General features: G+C 44.4%; 1 protein-coding gene across 3 annotated transcripts; it reads right to left on the reverse strand.

The window, feature by feature from the left end:
- Positions 1-587: 587 nt before the first annotated feature.
- IL20RB (interleukin 20 receptor subunit beta) lies at positions 588-17,744 on the reverse strand. 3 transcript variants are annotated; one of them, XM_053992252.1, is made up of 7 exons: positions 17,635-17,744; positions 12,671-12,797; positions 11,461-11,651; positions 8,562-8,686; positions 5,673-5,823; positions 5,068-5,210; positions 588-4,547 (listed from the first exon to the last, which is right to left on the reverse strand). In XM_053992252.1, the coding sequence occupies exons 1-7, from the start codon at positions 17,690-17,692 to the stop codon at positions 4,422-4,424; spliced, it is 921 nt and encodes a 306-aa protein (XP_053848227.1). In that variant the 5' UTR covers positions 17,693-17,744; the 3' UTR covers positions 588-4,421. The 3 variants fall into 3 exon arrangements, with proteins under 3 accessions (XP_053848227.1, XP_053848226.1, XP_053848228.1); XM_053992251.1 differs by having other exon boundaries at positions 12,671-12,803; XM_053992253.1 differs by lacking the exons at positions 11,461-11,651; positions 12,671-12,797; positions 17,635-17,744 and adding exons at positions 9,675-9,734; positions 11,210-11,454.
- Positions 17,745-21,245: the final 3,501 nt, after the last annotated feature.

The following is a 21,245-nucleotide window of genomic DNA, read 5'->3' on the forward strand; positions in this document are numbered from 1 at the left end:
TCTGAGTTTTGTACATGGGGGTCAGAGGTTCTGAGATGGAGGGATTTGGGCGTGCCCTGTCCTCCTTCTTTCTCCTTTCTCCTTTCACTCACAGATTGGTTTAGAGTAGAAAGCCACTGTTCAATGTAGGTGATAGGCACTGGGGAAAAACTATAAACATCTAATACGTAATGTGTGATATAAAAGATGGTACCAGCCCCTTGGGCGAGGGAGACGGAGAGAGACACAGAGGGAGAAGGAGTCAGGGACAATGCCAGGGAGTCTGTGTGCCTTGAGATAACGTGCAATAAACTGCCTTGAGACCAGACGACTGAAGACTACTGAGCCTTTCTTTGAAGGCACGGGTTGGAGGAGAGACTTTACCACCACCCAGAGTCACCCCAGTCTGGGGGAAGACTCCGGCACTTGACCCCTGAGGTTGTGTGCATCTTTGAAGAGACCTTCCTTTCCTCCACCATGGGCTCTACTGTTGGTGCCCAAATCATCCAGGTTTCACAGACCAGCGTAATTTTCTGTTTCTGCTGTTTCACATTGTAATAGCAACAGAATCATCTGTAGGCAAATTCTTTAAACAATAAATATCTGGTTTGGATGTTTATTATTTTTGTAGCAGTTTATTTGCAGGACAGAGTACCATCTTCACAAGAAATGGAACTGATTTGCAGTCAAAGTAGTCCTTTTGGTTACCTCTAGATTTTGTAGGAAAAGAGACAAAACATAAAGTAATAATACAGGAAACATGTAAAATGGTAATTTATCAAGTTAAAGATCTCAGTTTGATTGGAGAGAGAAATTAATAAAAATTGCAAAAAGCAATATACTTCTAATGAAATATAGTTCAGAGGAAAAATTACCCTATATTCCAGGCTGTTAGTGTCATGGAAGAGATAATTGAATTCCTTGCTTTCTTGTCAGTGCAGCAATATGTAACTCTGCTCAAATTCTCAGGTAATCCACAGTTTTTATGCTGATCTTCATAATTTGTTCTTTGAAAATTGTTCTAATTACCACTTCTTCTGTTCTTACAAAGTCTTCACAAAAAGGTTGGATTTTTGGACTCACATACCACAGGTAATGGAGCACAAAACCAAAACTCACTCAGAAGATGATGCAGGTTTGTGCTTTATTTCCATGCAACACTTTCTGAGAAAAGTAAAAAAGTTTATTTTGAAAGAAATGGAGCCACTTGGTACCTCATGAAGGGAAAGGAACAGAGCAAAGCTCACACGTACACATTCTTCACTGTGCTGACTGGTCTGAGCCTTTTTGCAAGGTGGTATCGTGGTGGTGGGAACAAAATTAGTTATCAAAGGCAGTATTTGCCATGTCAAAATTAACTTTGGACAGCAGGAAAATGAATTAAGGAGTCAGTGATGGCAGCTGCCTACGCCAATGCCACCCTGCCCCTGTGTCCATGGCAGGGGAATTGCTCCTGCTCTCTACCATGATTTCCAGGCTTAACAAAATGCAGCACATTCTTCAAAAGGAGGAGGTTGAAAAGGATTTTCAATCACCATCTCAAATTTGGCTTCAAGCTGCCATAAACTGGAATATCCTAATGTAAATTGAGAATAGTCTGCTAAGGAGGCAGTGGCACTTACACAGTTCTCTCCCATGTCCCCATTTTAAGAATTTTTTCTCGGGTGTTTCTTTTGTTTAATGTTGTCTGTGCAGTTTTCTACAACAGTTTAACTGCTTTATTGGCAATGAAGAAGGACATAAAATCTGTTGTTGCAACTGAGGAAGAAACATATGCTCTATGCTTAATGTGCAGCTGGAAAATACGCATGAAAATAATTTTTTAAAAGCCCTTCACATTCAATGGCTTTTTATTACCCTTCTTTTCTATATATCCCTGAACAATTGCTGGTGCTGCCATAGCTGATTAGAGGATGGTGCTAAAGATTGTGGGTTTGATCCCCACATGGGCCATTCACTTCAGAGCTGGACTCGTTGGTCCTTGTGGGTCCCTTCCAGCTCAGAAGGTTCTGATTCTGTGGTTCTGAAAATGCAGCAGTGTGGGGGGAAGAGATAGGAGGAGTTACTGAGGCTTCTTGGACCTATGGCATGGACAAGCCAGAGGATAATTCCCTGCATGCATGGGGACACCCCTGTGGGGTGTCTAGAAATGAAGGCACTGAGCTCATCTGAATCAATGGGGTATAAAATAAGGCTAAAGGTGAGGCATGGGAGGTCCCTAAACCAACCCCAATACCAGGGCCTCTGTCATGTGGAGCTGCCCTTGAAAATTCAAGCACAGGGCAAAGCTGTGCAAAGGGATGTTTGCCCAAGAGCCCTTGACCCTGCAAGGAACTGAAGTTCTGTGCTCTCTGTGCTCCCCAAACACACTGCAGCTCACTGCCAGAACCTCTCCCTGCGTGCCTCCCATTGCTGCTCCAGCTTGGTTTAGGGAGGGTGAGACCAGCTGGGCACTTGTCATTTCTGCCCATGAAAATGCCCTTTTCCTCTTTGCTCCCAAATCATCTCTGGGCCCAGCACCTCATGGGTGCTTGTAACCAGGCATTTCCCAGCTAATTATCAACAAACTAATAATGAACGCTGAGTCTTCAATGCCCAGACCTGCATGGATTTTCTCACCCTGTAATTTGCTCAATATTCAGCAATATCAATCTTACAATTCAACACCAGAGCACTGCACTCCAATATTGTCCAGAAAGAAGCTAATGAGACAGGAATAAACCAAGCAAGTGGGCTGCAGCAGGAAAATGAGGCGCTGGCCAGGAGCCAGGGATCACATTGCCAGGGCAGAGCACAGGTACAGACTCCTGAGTCACTTCTGCCTTTCCACAATGCTTTGTTGCCACCCGATGGCCTCACACAAGGTTGCAAGAATGGAACTGGAAAAGGTGCATTCTTTGAGATGTCTTGCATTTCATTAAAACCATGGAGAGCTTTTGAGAAAAGCGTCTTAGATCAACGTCTTTTCATGCCTCGCTGACACATGTCTCTGCTTTACAGGTGAAAAAATGACTTTTTTTTTCCAGTGTGACAGCTATAATTGCAATATACACAACACCTGTATTTTATCTCTATTTAGAAGGAATTTCTCTTGTCTTTTGCAATTTCCTTCCTCAAGTGGCCAAGATGCCTGGAGGACAATGGTGTTGTCAGGCCTGGGATGGTCACTAAATGGTAATGCTGTGATGCTTGATCCATCCAGCCTGATATTCCTCTGCTTGCCAAGATAAGAACTGCATTTGCCCCTCACTCTGGCCCTCCTAACACAGGAACACATCTGCCTTGTGTGAAATAATCACTGTTCTGTTTCAGGAATGATGTTGAACTGCAGGGATACCCAGCAGGCACCCTGGAAAATCCTGACCGCTCTTCACACATCTTTTTTTCTCTTTCCCCATTTCTTTTGCTATTTCTGGAGCCTACCTTTCTCTGTCTTTTCCCAAACTTTCTCTATTCCATTCCTCTCTCATTTAAATAATTCACCCCTAATTTTCTTCTCCCTAAAGGTCCTGGTTTTTCCTTCATGTATACATAGCTTTTGCATTTTTGACACCCTGACTAGGTGATACTGGAGCTGTACATTGTCAGTGATACTGCTGGTCTTGCAGAGCTCCCTCCAAGCACTTCTGAAATCTGGCTGTTTCCCACATCACTCCTTCCAAAGCACTGGTGAAAGCCAGGCATCCCTCACGGTGTTGTCTGCAAGTTTTGGTGGCACCAGGGTTAGGATGCTACATCCCCTCATGCCCTTTTCAAAGAACATGACCTCACTTCAGGGTCTGCATTTTTTCCCCTGCTCATTCCAGCTGGCTTAGCCACGAAAGAAACTCTTACTGAGGTGTGGTATTCACATATCCTTTGAACAGAGAGACACAGATTTTCCCAGGAAAATCCTGGGGAAGGCTGTGAGAAAGCTCAGAGAAAGAAGAAAAACAATTCTTATCTCTATTCACTGCTCCTGTTTGGCACATGTGGAATGTGTTATGGAGATTGTTTAGCAAAGAGGGATTTCTTAATTGGACTCTGCTGATGGTGCTTTGGTTTCATTTGACCAATTGGAGCCACGCTGTGTCTGGACTGTCTGTTTTTCTTTAGTGTAGTTTTTAGTCTAGTGTAATATAGTGTAGCTTAATAAAGCTTTTGTTCAGCCTTCTGGAAAGGTGGGGTCAATGCACGTTATTCCCCACGGTGGGGGACCGCCACAATCCTGAGGTAAAACACCCAGGCTGAAATGATTTGGAGTGAAGGGACTGGGCTCTCCATGTGTTGCTCTGCATTGGGAGCTGCAGTGTGGCTGAGAAAGGGAGCGTGGGTCACCCCATGTCTGCTCCTGGGTAAGGATGTGAAGGGCAAGGACAGGAACTGGCAGCTGCCACCTTTACTTGCTTTTGATGTAGATGGATGAAGATGCTACAAAGGGGCTGCTTGTTTTCTGGGCTGCTCTAAAGTGCTTTTTGAATCCACAGCTGCAGAACGTCTTCTGAGGGCATCACAACCACCATCAGGTCACATTGCTCAGCTTCTTCACTGCCCCGCAGGATCAGCTGGGTGGGGGGCTCTGATTCTTTCTGGAAAACAAATGCACTCCCTCAAACACCCTCAGGCTGCTCAGTTAGGCTGCTTGTCCTTTTCCCCACAAGGTGTTCCTCGCATCCTTCCTGCTGCAGCTGCCAGAGAACACACAGCCACAGAAGCTGCTAACCTCAATTCTTGCTTGAACTGGACATTTTAACATATTCCCGAGGAGTTTTTGATTGATTTCTCCTTAGCAAGCTGCTGAGAAGCTCAGAGGGGCAGCAGGGGACGTGGAGCAGTGTTGACAGTGGCACAGCTGTTTGGTTCAGGGAGCAGCTGCTCAGGCAGGGTCAGTCCCTGCCTCCCAAGCCATTTCCCCAGAAACACCAGGAGCATCTTCCCTGCCCAGGGCTGGGGGCCAAAGGCAGTTCAGGGCTGCTGGGTCCCTGCAGCTCAGCTCCTCACACTGGGATGGGCAAGGCTTCCTGGCAATCTGCCTTTTCTGCCTGCCCCATGCTCCTGTGAATACCCAGCATGCTAAAAACCAATAAAGCACAGTAAAAAAAAAGTTACCAGTGTGTCTGGCAGGACAGCAGCAGGGCAGCAGCAATATTGGAAGATTTTACTTATTTTCCAGGTAAGGAAAGGCAGGGTCAAAGCTGCCACAGCAAAGCCAGCAGAGATGAGGGCAGTAACCAGCCACAGGGATGTGTCACCTGGAAATGACAGAAGCAGCATTCTCAGAGACACTGCAGGGAGCAGGCACTCACTGCAGCCAGCCTGAGCCCTGTGTGGCTGCTCTTCACCCACCCTGGGGACAAACTCCAGTGCCAGGGTGGGGGGCTGCACTCCTGACCCTTCCTGTTTTACCTCTCCCAGGGAACAAACAAAGCAGATTTGCAAACAAGGCAGGAGGTTTGGGGTGGAAACAAAAGGAAGAGCATTTGTTGGATTAAGACTTTTTTTTTAATTTAGAGATGGGGTAACTGAGAGGTGCTTCAAAAACTTTTACTCTATTTTTAGCTTTATATGAAGGGTGAGACAAGACAGATGTTATAATTCACACTGTTACAATCAGAAGCTACCTCTATCAGAAGCTAACTTTAAAAATTCTCTACAAATTAATTTCCCACAAGCTTTGCCACAGCAGGGGGGCAGGAGGGAGGGCTGGCTCTTACCCTGTGCCCTCACACACTGTGTGGGGCTGAAGCTGCTGCTCCTGTTGATGGCCTCGACGTGTGTCTGAGCCTTCACACAGTACTCAGCTCCTGCCTCCATGGTGTCCAGGTGAACCACGGAGCTCACCTCCTTCACCACCTTCTGCTGCACCTGCCACAGGCCCACAACAGAAAGCATCAGGGCACAGGGCAAGGATCTGACATCAGAGAGCAGCCCTACTGCTGGTGCCTTAAGGAACCTGGAAGTGAAACAACACACACTTCTGAGGTAATATTAGAACAGTAGGTAATGCAGAGGTTGATCTTTATTGGAGGCCTCCAGGGGCAGGTATGGGAAATGCCCACAAAAGCCCACCCCCCACAGGCTGAATACAGATCTGTAAGTTCAGTCAATTAGCATCATTGAAAAAAGCACCAATTAAGAGCATGAGTGGTGATGCAACTCCTGCCCCCTCACCCCCTCAAATTCATGCCCCTTCTAAATCCCCCCCCTCAGATGGAACTGAAGTTTGTTGGTGAAAATGTGTCTCCAAGAGCTGGTTTTTGGCCTTGGTTCCCAGGGAGAACCAAGGTAGGATGGAAGCTTTGGAATATGTTTTGTCTTTCTGTGTATCAGGGCAGAGAAAAGCACTGGGAAGTCCAGCTAGGAATGCAATAATAGGCTACAGAGCTCCAAAAATATGTGTACAGGATACAGAGATATAGAAAAGGGAAAATGAAAAAATGATCTAGCATCACCATGATGCTTGTCCAGCGAGGAAAGGAGGGAGCAGCAGGGGATGTCTGAGGCCTGTGTGAGCAGGACAAAAGCAGGATGAAAGCAGCCAACATAAAGCACAGTGGGGAGCAGAATGAGCCCACCCACCTCGGGAAGGGCAGGAGGGGATGGAAGGAAGGAGCTGTAAGCCAGAGTCATAATGATGATGCTGGGCCACAACCCAGAGCCTGGTACCCTGCTAGGAGGGGATGTCCGAGGTCTCGACTGATCTGAGCTTTGTCTGGGTGTGATGGATGTCAAAACCATCGCCATGCTGTGCCAGACAGCTCAGAGAGGGGATGGACTGGGCTAGTGAGGGGTCGCTGAGTTTGGTGTGTGCAAGTGTAACACACTCCAGCAGAGCTGAAACAGCGTGTGACCAGCAGCACATTACTTTATTGCCATAAATAGGTCTGCATTCATTGCTAGCAAAATGAATTTGCTGTTTCCAGTGTCCCCAGCCAGGAGAGGATGGCTAACAGCTCCCCAACTGCTCCTCTTGCTGTGCTGCAGATGCAAACCTGTTCTCACAGAAGGCCTGATCAGCCTCCAGCTCCACACATATGGAAAACTCCAACAAACCAGGAGGGCTCTCCTGGCAGGGTAAGTCCTTCCCACCATCAAAATAGCATTCTCCACAGAAACATGATATGGAGGGCCATCAGTTTGAAAAGATTTCAAGGACAAAATCAGGTCTATGACTACCTGGGGTGATCTCTTGCAAAAACATCAAAAGAGACATGTCAAATGTAAAAATAATAATAAAAAAAAAAAAGTGTCCCAACACAGGACTTGTATTGACCAGCAAAACTAATGTTTGCAACAGTCCTGTTGGTAGAAAGTATTCTGAAATTTGGAATTAATGTTGAGGTCATTAAGCTCACATGCTGAAGAAGATTTAATATTTTATTCATAAAACACAACCAGATAGAAACCTATTGATTGTTTTTAAGGTATCAGAAAGCCCATGGACAAGGTTGATCTCATTTAGCTGGATCTCACAGTGGGCAGTCCTGCTCCTGATGCCTCTTTATAGGCTAAAGACTTTTGTATGAGTAAATTGCCAATTGAGAGTGGCAGGAAGTCGTGGGGGGGACTCATGTATTAGCAGAGGTGATCAGGAAGAAATATGAAAACTGATACCTGCTAGTGGTACTAAAACCCCACTTCACAATAGCAAAGATGACAGACAACTGTGAAGATCAGCAGGAGGGTCTGGTAATAAAGCAACAAATGCAATTCAACCCCGATAAACGTGGAATTATGCTCATGAGAATTTTTCTCCTACATTTTCACAGCATCCTCCATCAGAAACAGGAACCTAGGGTTCAGGTTCCATGGGACTGGCAGCTCTGTGGTAGTCACATTAACAACTGCTGGAGACACAAGGGAGTGGGAAGACTTGTTTTGTTTTATGGGGCTATCACAGAGCGTTCCTGCACCTTGGACTCTGCAGGTTTCTCCCTGCCCACCCTGGTAAAGACAAAAATAGCTGTGAGGGCTTCCACAGGGAACAGCTGAGTAGTCTGGGAGTCCTTGGCCTGGAAAAAGATAAGAATATGAAACTAATAAAATGGTAGGGAAAGTGATTGGGGAATTGTTCTCTCTCTCATCCCCAAATCAAGGTTGAGGCTGCACAAGAGTTAATCTGCAGAACTGCTCATTGCAGGAAGCTGTACAAGCTAGAAGTTTACACAGACTGAAAGCCAGAACAGATAAATTAATGGAAGAAAAATCTGTTAAGGACTACTAATGCTGTAATTTCTGGCTCAGAAAACTGAGAAAAGTTTGTCAGCACCTCAGTGTAACACCTTAATCCCATTTTGAGTAAACCAGATGAAGTTCAGAGGGAGAAGTCAGCACAAACACCTTTGCTTCCTGACTTCTGGTTTCTAGCTGTAGTTGAGGTATGTGAGGGGATTCCTTTTCCCAGAGAAGGAAATGTGGAAAGAGACAAGCTTCTCCATGAGGAACCCACAGCAACGCCCTGGTGTGTGCAGGGTGAGGTGGCACAAACCCACTCCAGGCAGGTCCCTCAGCCCCACAGCAGGAGCTGGGACAGGCAAACAGGCTTTGTGTGCATCCCTCGGAGCATTCTCAGGTCGTGCCCACAACCTGAGGGTAAAACTCACCCTGCTCTCCTGGCCCTTCCTCCAGTAGAGCACCCAGAACTGGAAGGAGGGTCCCATGTCTGCCAGCTCCACCAGCAAATGGTGCCCGTCTGCCACGGCCCTCAGCAGGGGAGGGGTCAGGGAAGCTGCCAACACAGAGACCACCATTAGCACCCAGAGACAGCCCTGAAATCCCCCTTCTGCCCAGACAGGAGGGGAAGAGAGGCTGCCACCACCAGTGGAGCAACAGCAGCCTGCAAGAACAGCTCCAGCAGGGCAGAAACCTCTCTGCTCTTCCTCCCTGTGTGTCCAAATACAGGAGCAGACTTTCAGCAGGAGGAGGACCATGACTGGTATTGCAAACGGGAATTTGGCAACAGCTGAGCTGCACAGAACTTGAAAGGCTTTGAATTTTCTCCTCCAGCAGTGGAGGAGCTGCCTGGCCTGAGGGTCCCACGAGAACAACTGCAGCAGAACCAGCTGGGCCACAGAAGCTGGGACACCAGCTCAGGTCAGCTCTCGTGCTCCTGGGCACGAGCTCAGCTCTGCCACACAGAACAGGAGCTGAAAAACCACTGCTTTTTGTGGGAAATTTGGCAGTTATTCAAAGGTGAAGGAAAAAAAAAAACATTATGAGCCTCAGGATAATTCATATGAATCCTGATTTTCTTTTAGTATCTGCATGGTTTTAGGCAGACTTGGGCTGATGATCTGCTGTGACTTCAGATTTTGCAAATGTATGCAAGTAAATTTTTAGGCGACTTGCTTCCTGCTTACTTTGATATTCAAATCTTGGTTTTGTCTGGGATTCTGCTGGAGGAATATGAGTGAAATAATGAGAATCAATCAAGCATAGATAAAACTGTGCACTGTACATTTATGAACTGGGAAGTTCAAGGCAGTACAGAGATCATGTTTGCACTATTTATCTGTGCCATTATTCACACTTATCTATACCATTTTTTACTACTCTGCTGTAGCTGAAACACATTTCAACTTCTTTGCTTTCAAGAAAGGAAGGAGAGTGATACATAGTGCCATTTAGAAGAGATGTTCTTAATAGAATTTGCTCTTACATCCAGTGAATTGCCACTAATACTGAGCAATATGAAAACATAAAATCCAAGCACGTACATGATGAGTGTGCCACAAATGGGAGATCTAGGAATCTATTTTGTACTTTTACATGAAAAGCTGAAAAAAAAAAGTGAAAATCTCCTTAGCACCACATCTCAAAATTTTAAAAAAACCAAAACAAAACACCTGTTATCATTTGGTGTTTAAAAGCAAATATTGTGCTAATGTATTAACAAAGGGACATTGCAAGATGCAGCTGCCAAACAAACAGGAGCATTTCTATCTAGCTCTGTGCTGGCACACTGGATGCCAACTAACTCTTTGAATGTTGAGAAATGAAGAAGGAAGACTGGCTAAGTTGTTTGCTTTAGGAAGATCCTTTCCAAGTGTTTTCCATGTGTTATCCTACTCGATGTGCTTCTACCCCTGTGGTTTGGCCCTGGGGCTGTGCAGGCTGGAGGAGCCCTGGGCTGTGCTGCTGCCCTGACTGCCTGTGAGCCCCGTACAGACCCTGTGGGCTGGATTTGAATCCTTAGCTCCTCTCAGACTCAGGGCCAGGCTTCCTAAGAGGTGTGACAGCAGAGCAGGAAAAATGCATAAGGACAAGAACTTGCAGTGACTTTTCTCTTTTAAACATCTGTCACATTCACACTGAATCCCAATGCAAGCTGTAGCCTCTGAACTGTCACAGCTTAGGCAGAAGGCTGTTTTGGGGTCCCTAAGACACAGGACCAAGCTGCCAAATACTTCACTCAACCATGAGAAGCTGCTGCTTTTGTTCCTGTCAGTTTCAGGGATGTCCTTCCCCTGTCTCTGCCTGACAGTGTGGTCTGTGCCTCTGTCTGTGCCTCCACAGCTGCTGGAAAAGGGAAGGATTTTTTATCCAAAGCATTCTCTGGACTATGCTCCCACACACAGAGACACAGTCACCAGCTTAGGTGGCACTTCTGATGGTGTTGCTTTGACCAAGACCTCTGTGTGAGTGAGGACTGCTCCCTCATGAAGTGGTGAATAACTTCCAAAGATGGATGAATTCTTAATATTGGGTCAGTTCTGTTTAGACAATTTCTTGCCTGGCTGCAGCTGATGAGTGCTGCCCATCCCAGACTGAGAGCTGCAGTCTAACAGTGACCTCAGCAGAGCTTTCCCACCACAGTTTTTGTTGACTGCATGGCTGAGAACAGAGGAAATTATTCCAGAGAAATCCTGGAAACAGTATGCTCATTTTAATCCTTGGGTTGAGCTGGGCCTCAGGCTTTGCAGGACTTGGAAGGATGTGGAGAAAACATCCTGCATTGCTAGGATGAAATTAATGCTGTGGCTTCCAGTTTTCTCTCCTCTTCTGAGTTTAACCTCATCGATCTCATAGGAAGAGGGAGCCATGGAGTGGGATTTTCAGGACAGTACAAGGCACACAGAGCAGGACAGGGCTGTTTTCCAGAGTAAAATCTCCCTTAGGATCAGGTTCTGGACCTCTTAGGGGTGACTACATGGCTTGGATTAAACAACAGCAAGCCTAGTTGATCAGAAACACTTAAATTTAAGGGTAAGAAGGACCAGCCTGCAAAAGGAAGTTCCTGCAGTCATCTTACTTGTCTTTGAAACCTTGAAATTCAAGCCCAGATGAATTTGGCTCTGCCTCGGGATGAACTCCCGCCCAAGAACACTGTCTGAGAAGGGAAACTCCCCAACCCAGGATGAGAGCAGCTGAGAAGCAGGGTGTGCTCTGTGCCTATCTGGGCTCTGCATGCCATGCACTGGGCACAAACAGGCACCTGAGCACACCCCAACACCCAGCTCTGAGAATTCAGCCCAGGAGATGTAATTTAAGAGCAGGACGCACTCATGGCGCGGTTGAAGAAGCCTTTCGTGGTGCCCCACTGTGACCTCGTGGCACCAAGCTCTGCCCTGACACGCAGCTTGTAGGCCACGGTGGCTGAGATGTCCTCTGTGAGGTTGCACACGGTGGCTGTGGTGAGGGAGCACTCCGAGATGGGGATCCAGCTCCCGTTGGCGTATTCCCGTTCGTATTCCCTGAGGAGGAGAGGAAGCAGACTGTGGATATTCTCAGTTCAGTCAGAGAGAAAAAGAGAAAGATTTCTGCCAGGCTAAGCCTGGGAAAAAGTCAGAGAGGAAGTAAACAATCTATTATCTTGCTTTCCGTTCATACTGTTTATAGATATGTTCTACCACACTGACCCAAGTCCAGTGGACCAATCAGGTGAAATGTTTTTACTTTAAGATCAATGGAATTAATGTTCATGATGTTCTCTATAAAAGAGAGAAGTGCTTTTGAATAAACGCTCATTTTGCCTACTGAAATCGTGTGAGTCATTTCACCCATCCCTGACTCAACAGCATCAGCACACAGGCAGCAGCGTGACAGGAGCTCTAGCTGTGCACCTAAGGCTGCTGCTGGGTTCTTTCTGGGTAAAGCCTGCACTGGGATGCACTGGGGCGGGAACACCACAGGTGTTTGGAAGCAGTGTGGGTGTGGTTAAGATCTTATCTGGAGATAATCCCCCTGAGCCAGGCTGGTGAGTCAAATGCAGCACGATGTTGATGTTGTGGGAGGTGGGCACAGCCAACGCCGTGTTGAAGCATCAAGAACCCTGCCCACTCATTTGACTCGATCATCCCCAATCCCAAAGCCATATTGTAATAAAAGTCAGAACTCAAGATGTATCAGAAACCTCCTGTGGTGTGCGTCAGATGTTTAAAATGTTTACAAGAAATAAAGCTCAATGTTTTCTCCTTCCTCTTCTAAATAAAATGTGCAAATCTTCTTAATTTTTGAATTCTTGGATAGAGGCAGATTTCTTATATAGAATTGATGCACACCTTGGATTACTCTCGTATCTATTAACCTGCAAACTGTCCCAGAATTGGAACAAAAGGAATTTTCCCCCCTTTTTTCATTAACAGTGCTAAAGACTCAAAATTCTCTTAGGCTTGTGAACTGAATATGATCAAGGCACCTATAAATTTAGAACCTAAAGCTGAGATAAACAATGTTCAAAAAGCAAAAAGAATAAAAAAAATTGAGTAGTTACCCTTGAAATTCAACTGAGTATCTCACAGTTGCTCCCTGGACGATCACAGGACTCCAAGTTAAGAAGTGTTTCATGTTGGTTGAAAGAATGGAGATACTCTGAGGTGCTGGCAACAAAGCATCTCCTCCTAAAACTCCCAGCAAAAGAAAGGAAAAAAAAAAAAGAATTTACTGGGGAAAAAAAAAAAAGCTTAGAAGAATACTGAAAACAGTGTTTTGCATCAGAGATGCACACGCTATATTTCACTACAGTCACTTAGGTGTTTGAAGTATTTTACAAAGAAGAAAGGCTGGAGCAGCTCGGCTAAAAGTGCTCCTTTGCCTTATTTCAGTTTTTCGTTGTATCACTAAAACAGTTTGACCAAGTCCTCTGTGTGAGTGAGGATTGCTCCCTCATGAAGTAGTGAATAACTTCCAAAGATGGATGAATTTTTAATATTGGATCAGTTCTGGTTTAGGACAGACAATTTCTTGCCTGGCTGCAGCTGATGAGTGCTGCCCATCCCAGACTGAGAGCTGCAGTCTAACAGTGACCTCAGCAGAGCTTTCCCACCACAGTTTTTGTGGTGGGAGGAAAAGGCCAAGCCCTCCAGTTGGGTTTAATGGAGCCGAGTACCAGACTTGGCTCTGTTGCACTCCATGACCTGTTCCAAGCAGGCTGTGGTTCCAAATGTGCTGCTCCTTTCCAGGCTGGATTTGCTGCTGTGGGAGATGCCACAGCTCTGGGACAGCTCCCTCAACATTACAGGATTCTGACAATGGAGGGGCCTGCATGCTGTGATCAAAGTTTATTAATAGAAGAAGCTTATTCCATGCTCTATAACTGGAATTATTACTTTCCTCTGAGGTTTCCACAGCATGACTATGGGATGGTGGTTGATTTTACCATGGGGTATCTTGATGTAAGATCCTTGGCAATGTTTGGAGCACAGGAGGCAGGATTCCCCATGGACACCTCCTGCACTACACTGTGGGAATTTATCAGACTTATCTTCTGCTACTTTCCAGCCCCAGGAAAATCCTCTCTGCTCAGCAGGGAATGGTTCCCAAAAGAACCACTGGGAAGGAGGAATGGATGGACTGGTTTCTATCAACCCACTGGTGAACACTCTCCCCAAAACAAGGTAATTGTGCTATCACAATGTGTTACTTAGAGATTATTTTTTGATTAAATTTATTTCACTTAACCAGGTTTGTCATCCAATAGTCTTTAACTGCCACTAAAAAGGGTGCTTTCTTCTGAGCCATGTTTATAAAGTTAACCAGTAAATTGCCAGTTGTTCTACCCAGGATCAAAACCAGGCTGACAAGTCCATGAGCAATGTTTTTTAAAGCATTGGAACAAGAGCTGAATAATTTCCTTATCGTATCTTTATAAAATCACTAATAACGTGGGGAACCATTATGCCAACTCTCTTATGATTCTTTGGCACAAGTCTGTTGACACAATGCTCAGCTGTTCTTTGAAAGAAAATTCAGATTTCTCTGGGATGAGAAATTTTCTTCCTTGTCCTTTAGACAACAGAAGGGTCACTCTCTGCCACATCAGCAGTTCTGGTAGGCTGAGGCTCCATACACTGCATGCACTGCAGTCAAGGCACTTTCAGTCTTTAAAAATGAAAAAAACCAAAGTTTTTAGTGATCTTCACACTGAAGCAGAATCACAGAATCACAGGATGAACTAGGCTGGAAAAGCATAACCACCCATTCGGTCTCTTGTGCTCTCCATGCTTCTCAATATTCAGATTTCTTGCTACTTTTCCTTGTGCTTGGTTCCCATGTTAATTTTGGGATTTGGCATACCCGAGGGTGTGGATTCCATACCAGATTTCATTTCCATGACAAACACTGGTTCTCCCCAGGACTCACTGACACAATGGAGCTCCAGGTCTGAGCAGGGGTGAACTGCACTGAAGGTTTTCCTATTTTTTCAAGTCTTGACTTTATGGCATTTTTGATATAAAGTTTTTGGCATTCAATAGTACTAAACCCTATATTATTAAACTGTCCAGAAACCTATTTTAAAAGCAGAGAGTTCTGAATTGGACTATCAGTCTTGTAACGGCCCAAGGGTTATTTCCTGTCTGGTGAGGCCAATCTTAATTTCCTGGCTATGCTTGGCTTAGTGCACTTTTTTTTGGTCAAAACCAGTGAGTCTTCTACTGGCACAGTGACTGCCACCTCACTTCAGCTGAACCACAGAAGTTCACACAGAAATTAGGATTCTTTCCTTCATTCACTAGGAAAAACTCTGTACCTAATGGTACCTAATGTGCCTAATGTATGTGCCTCTATAAGAGCAGTTCACTGGTTTAAGTTTCTGTTTGGCATTATATGCTGAAAGTTACAGTTTGGAGGAGTGTTCATGCTTTTCCAGAGTACTTTTGATCTAGATATAATCCTGTGTCATAGCCAAGCAAATTATATTAATGGTTTCTCCCACCACTCTGTTGCAACAGCCCACAAAGCAATTGTAACAAGTACAAATTTAACAGTGGGAGGAAAGACAATTCTAGGTTATATAAACAGCACTGAGTGCAACCAGTGAAGTGTTTGGTTTCAATGCTGAAATAATCCATCGGCTCTGGTTTGTTCATTTTGAAGGAAAAGGAAACAATAACCATATAAAGTGCAGGAGACAACTGCACAGAGAGCACAGGACCCAGAGGGCTGCCACATTTCCATCTGGTTTTGGATCCACCAGCAGCCTCACAGGGAAAGCCAAACTACACTCATTCAAGCCAGGGTATTGACTGTCACCCTAATGTCTCCAGTCATGCCAAAGAAAGGATATTTTCTCTGTAAATAGCATTTTTGTCTCCTACCCTATCAGCAGTATATTCTATTTAATTTGTTACACAAAGAGTACATTTCAATTTAAAATGCTGATGGCCCTTTTAATTTAGTATTTTTATTCTCTTTGCATTAGAGAATTACAATTAAAAAAAACAAACCATGGTCAAGGCTAGTACATGTGTCTGTCTTACTTTTCAGTTTAAAATACCTTAAATAAACCTTGATAAAGTTCCATTCCTCTAGGATATACTTTAATGTCCTTGTTACTCTGTGAATATAGAACAACATAATATTTCCTTATTACTTGCTGTTACTTCATCACTATTATCACCACTACTTACTACTAAGTCTATGTGAACAGTGTAAAAATATTAATACAATTACCTCTTTATTTGTAATATGATCTCCTTTCAGGGGTTCAACAAACACAAGAAGAAACAGCAGTCTCAGACTTGGTACTGCACAGTGCTCAGGAGTGCTTTACCTGGCATATCCCTTAAAATTTTATATACAGGGCTGAGAAATCCTTCCTGTTGTGGTAATAAGCATTAGCTTTTTATCTTTCAGCCATTGTATTGTTTAACCTTCTTTTGCTAGTCTGGAGGACAACAATGCCACCAGCTTTTTGTGTCTTGGAGCATGGTCTGACTCTCCATTTGAGGAAATTCCAGTCAAGGGGAATCTGACAAGGGAATTCTGAATTCTCAACACTGGTAACAAGAGAATAATGTCTATAACATCCTGAGAAAGGCATTTCTTTGTTAGCTAAGTGTTGAAAATGAAAGCCATACATCTCTAAGTCCTAGAAATAGCAGTTTACACAAGGAAAATAAATTATGCTAAAATCTCTTTGGCTAGAACTCCAACCTGCAGGTTCTGGGGCCATCCCTCCCTCATCTGCTGATTAACCAAACTCACAGGAAAAGGCAAGACCCTGGAACATCCCCCTTGGCTTTTTGTGCCCCCAGAACCCAGAATCAAACCCCAGACTCCTGGGCTAGACAGGGACACGCTGTCTTCTGACCTGGTGTCTGCTCTGCACAGCCACAGGGGCAGCTTAGGGCATCAACACTCGACCAAATAAATGTTCTCTGCTCAGAAAGGAGACTGGGACATGAATTTTTGTATTTGAGGTCGAGGCCAAGAGAACGGCAGACAGAGTGCAAGTTATCCCCCCTTCCCCTCCTACTCTCTGTCACAGTGTGAGGCTGGCAGTCACCACCCCCACAGGCAGCAGTGCTCCAGCCTGGAAACAGCACTCAGGTAGCCAAGCCTTAAGCAAAAATACAGTAAAAATAGCCCCACATTTCTTTAAAGAACCATTGCCCAGCTCTGTCATCTTTTAAAACATAGTTGTCATAATCTTCCCTATTGCACAGAATAAACTTTCCCAGCAGAAACCACTTGATGCTGTCACTGGATTCTGTCTGAGCTTCTAAGAACTATAAATAGTGAGGCAGCTGTAAAATGTTTTTTTTTCTGAGGAAGAGGGAAAAAATTGGAGCACAAGACAACCAGAATATTGTTGACACAACCTAAAATGGCACATTTAGGAAACCTGGACCAGGGAAAACCCAAGCACACCGGCAAGCCATGTTTGCTTTGTAGAGGACTGAGATTGCAAACACTGGAATGCAGTCAGGAGATCTGAGACCAAGCTCCTCTGGGATGGCTCTGGTCTGTAGCATTTACTTGGAGAAGCAGATTGCCAGTTGCACAGCCTCCTTCCAGGGTAAAAGAGACTCTCAGAGAAATGATTTGAGCTATTAATTAGCACTTTATATCCTTCCTCTCTGACCCTGCAGCCACTCCACAGGCAGAGCATCCTTGTGCCCAGAGTGATCAGCATTGAAAGAAGACTTGAGAGTTCAGCTTCTCATAGAACAGCAAAAGAGCAGAGACAAGTACAGCATTACTTGCATTCCTTCAAACAGAAATTTCCCTTTAGAGTTCAGAAATGACCTGCAGAACAGAATTTACAGATGGCCTTTTTAATTTGCTTATTCTGATATTTATTTTAGAAGAAGAATTAAAATTCAAGATCACCTGACCTTGTACTCATTTGACTTAAGTGCTGCCGAGGCATCTTGAACAGAAGGACAAAAGACTTTGTTACTCACAGCCTGTCTGTCTCCTGATCGGGTCAGTGAAGATCTTTCAGTCATTTACCTGAGAGATTTGGAGCGCTCAGAGTGCAGAGGAAGAAGCAGATGAGCTCTGGTGGCATTTTGCTCAGGTTTTGCCGAGGTTCACACCCTGTTCCACACCTGAGGAGTTTCCCCTGGCAGCCAGGGAGCCTTTTCTGAGCCAGCCATGGTGGGCAGCGAGTGGAGACTGCAGGGCAGAGTGAAACTCCTCCTGCCTGCCTGCAGAGTGCCAAAGAGGCACAAGGATTGTTTGGGAGGGTGCAGCTGCAGGGAGTGCCAGGTAATTGCTGCCAGCAGCTCTGTGCAGGTCTGTGCAGCTCTCTGCTGGATGGGGTAACTCTGCTTCACTCCCTGAGAGATTACCTGGCTTCGACAGAGGCTGGTAAGGAGGAAAGAGGATGTGCTGGGTTTTTCCAGGCAGCTGTAAGTGCTCACTCCTCTGCTCAGCTACTGGATTAAGCTCTTTTCTGACCCAGAGATGGGGCAACTGAGAGGTGTTTTAAAAACTTTCATTCCATTTTCAGTCTCATGAGAAGGCTGAGACAATACAGGTGTTATAATTCATGCCATCACAGTCACAACCATTTCCTAATTACAATACACTCTAAGTGTTTCTTGGCCTATCAGCTTTTGCCAGACCATGCTGTAAATGCCTTAAAGCCAATTATCTGAAATTACCCCTCGTGGGTATTACTACAATGCATCTTTCATAGCTCTATTTCTCTAAAGTATCCAGTTTTTTTGCAAGGCCATCCTTTGGAACTTGTTTCTAGTTCCATTTCTCTCTCAACAGTATCTGTCCTATTCCATGGCATTTTTAAGTCAGCATTTCTTATCTCAAGGTTTGCATACAGATGCACACTGTGTGGGCCTTCTGTCAGGCTTTGAGATTTCTCTACAAATCCATTTCCCACATTCAGCCCCAAACTAGATAAATCCTGATGCTTCCAAGCACCAGGAAGGTTTCCTCTTATGTCCTTGCACAAAGGACTGGCACCTCTGGGCTGATGGAAGAGACCTCTGTCCTCCAGTTTATCTCCAATAGCACTCTTCTGGTGGCTCTGTTGGCTGTGTGCTGAGCAGGAAATTGTGTTTCCAGGTCTGATTTGGTGCAGGCACAGCTATCCTGTGGATTTTCCATCTTCCAGAGCCTGCTGCTTTCCACCTCACTTGGAGTGAAGGCAGGATTTTCATCTGGATGGAGCTCTGAGACCTGAGAACCCAAACCAGCCCAGGGGCTGCAGCAGCAGCAGCAGCAGCTCCCTTTGTGCTCCAGGCTGGGTCCTTCAGAGGCCAAGGGAAAGGCAAAGTTTAGGGGGAAGCTCCTCATGTTCTGCAAAAGGTCATTTAAATGAAATGAAAGCCTGACTGTACAGATAATGTAAGCAAAGGCCAATCCCACCAAATCCCACCAAATGCTTTTAGCTCTGATGAGAGCAAATATTAGAAACCTCCCTTCTAAACTTCCTCCTCCTCACCACTTGCTACCTTAGAAGGGGCTTTTAGTTCTTAAAAAGTTTGTCTCCTTTCTAAGACCTTTTAATAGCAAATACATGATTTCTCTTTTAAGTGGTAAACAAAAGGGATCTGTCAAGGCTTGCTTAGTACATATTTTCCAAGGAAAGAAAGGGTAGTTTTTTGGATTTATGAAAGAATAAATAATAATAATATTCAATTAAGCAAAGGTCTCCAGATTCTCAGACATGCAGGAGCAGCACAATCAAAAATCCCCACATTTTCTCCTTCTTTCCATCATCACCCCTTTTCCTTTCATTTCTTCCTTCCTTTGCTTTCTACACCCTCTCTTCCCTTTCCTCCTTTCTGTCCTTCCTCTCAATTCCCTTCTCCCTCCATCCCTACCTCTGTTCCTTCCTGCATCACTTCCAACCTCCCATTTCTTTCTCCTCTCCATCTTTGGGACAGACTGAGAGGCCCTGAACACTTCCCAAACCTGGGAATGTTTTCCTTCCATGGTAGAAGGATGTTCTCTGAAACACCTTTCAAGTCATCTTTTATCTTCTTGCTCTTCATTATCCTTTTACTTTTACCCAAAATCTGTACAGATAATCAAAAGGTGGCTGTTGTGGTGAGTGACTTTGTTATTGTTGGGAAAATCATGAGGTCCAAGAGGAAAACATGGATGTGTTTAACAGTATTAGCCATAGGACAATGTGCTTTTTCCAGGAAGCAAAAGAAAGATTCACAGAAGAAAGGCAAAATTTACTTGTCAATGGGAAAAAAACCCACCAATTTGTTCTCTTGTTGTACCAAGAAATTATAAATAAGGCAGCTCTGAAGTTTGAACTGTTGATCTGTTAGAGCTGTGTGGCATATCTGCTTCTTCACTAGGTTGTTCTTGGGGTGCCATAAACACGGGGAGGAATTTTGATTAAACACTTTGATTAAATATTCAGACATAAGCTGAGAAGAATCTCAAAGCCTGTGTGATGTGTCAGAATTGTGCCTCACACCATTCACTTTATTACTCAAACAGATGCACAGAAGAGAGTTTTCACACAGTTTGCATGAAATTTACTGGGATCAACTCCACAGCTGGAAGTTTTGCTTTCCAAAGATTTCTCCCTGTCTGTGAGCAAGTGAGACCTTTCATTTTCAAGGGTGGGGAAGATGAATGCAGGCTCATGTCCTAATTAATCAATGATTAGCAATGAGAGGGAGAGTGGCTCTGACATAACAATGAGGTCTGCAGCTCCCCTGGGTTATCAGCAAGGTTACAAAATGAAAACTGTGATAATCCTGTATTATATTTCCTGCCTTAATTACAGCCAGCAAATGTGGTGTGTGTACAGAAAACTCAAGGTGGAAGCTGAAGGTAGTGCACATACAGGGCTGAGGGGTGCAAAACAGCAGGCTTGGGATAGAGGTGATTATTTAGATTACAGCAGCAATGAAAGTGGCAAAACACCTTCTGACATTTCCCCCTAAAGTGCTGTATGAAGAGACATGGTTTTATAGAGATAAGATGAATTCTTTCAGCTGCACCGTTTTACTTTCAGAACTGTACCAGTATTATAGATATTTTTGAAATTGCTGAAACGAACATTTTTACAACTTTTTCTTATGAATTATAATTCCAATTATGTCTCTGTGAAATATTTTAATATTATTCAGCATGTGTTTTTAAAGATAAAAGATACTAAATCTGTATTTTTAAAGATAAACATCTGATTAACTTTGTTTTGCAATTCTTGCCTTGCATTTCAAGTTATTCAGGCCAGTAGTTGCAGCAGTAAGCCAGGATGCTGTGTATTTGCTGTGGAATCCATACCTAATTCAGTCTGGGTTGATCATGTCAGGTTATTTCCAAGGAAAGTGGATTGAAAGAACAGAAATGAGAAGACACAGGTGACAATTAAAAAAGGAAAGGTTTCAGTTATTTGAGCAGCAACTGGGCAGGGTTTTATATAACTCTCTATGACATCCTCTGTTATACATAGATATCCTGGTGGATGTTTAAACATTTTAACAACTGATTTATTTATATGTGTATTGTGATGTGCTAAAGATTCCAATCTATAGAAGAACCTAAATAAATGTGAAAAATACAAAAAAATATTTTATCAGGACAAAGTCATTGAGGGAGAAATCCCCTCTGGTTAGGAGAAGACCTGA

Source organism: Vidua macroura, chromosome 16 (genome assembly GCF_024509145.1).
Source record: "Vidua macroura isolate BioBank_ID:100142 chromosome 16, ASM2450914v1, whole genome shotgun sequence".
Lineage (NCBI taxonomy): Eukaryota > Metazoa > Chordata > Aves > Passeriformes > Viduidae > Vidua > Vidua macroura.

Coding starts and splice junctions, on each gene's coding strand:
- IL20RB (XM_053992251.1), bottom strand. CDS start 17,692: ATGCCACCAGAGCTCATCTGCTTCTTCCTCTGCACTCTGAGCGCTCCA. Junction 12,804..17,634: donor GAGCGCTCCAAATCTCTCAG/GTAAATGACTGA, acceptor TTTTGCTGGGAG/TTTTAGGAGGAGATGCTTTG. Junction 5,824..8,561: donor GGAAGGGCCAGGAGAGCAGG/GTGAGTTTTACC, acceptor GGCCTGTGGCAG/GTGCAGCAGAAGGTGGTGAA.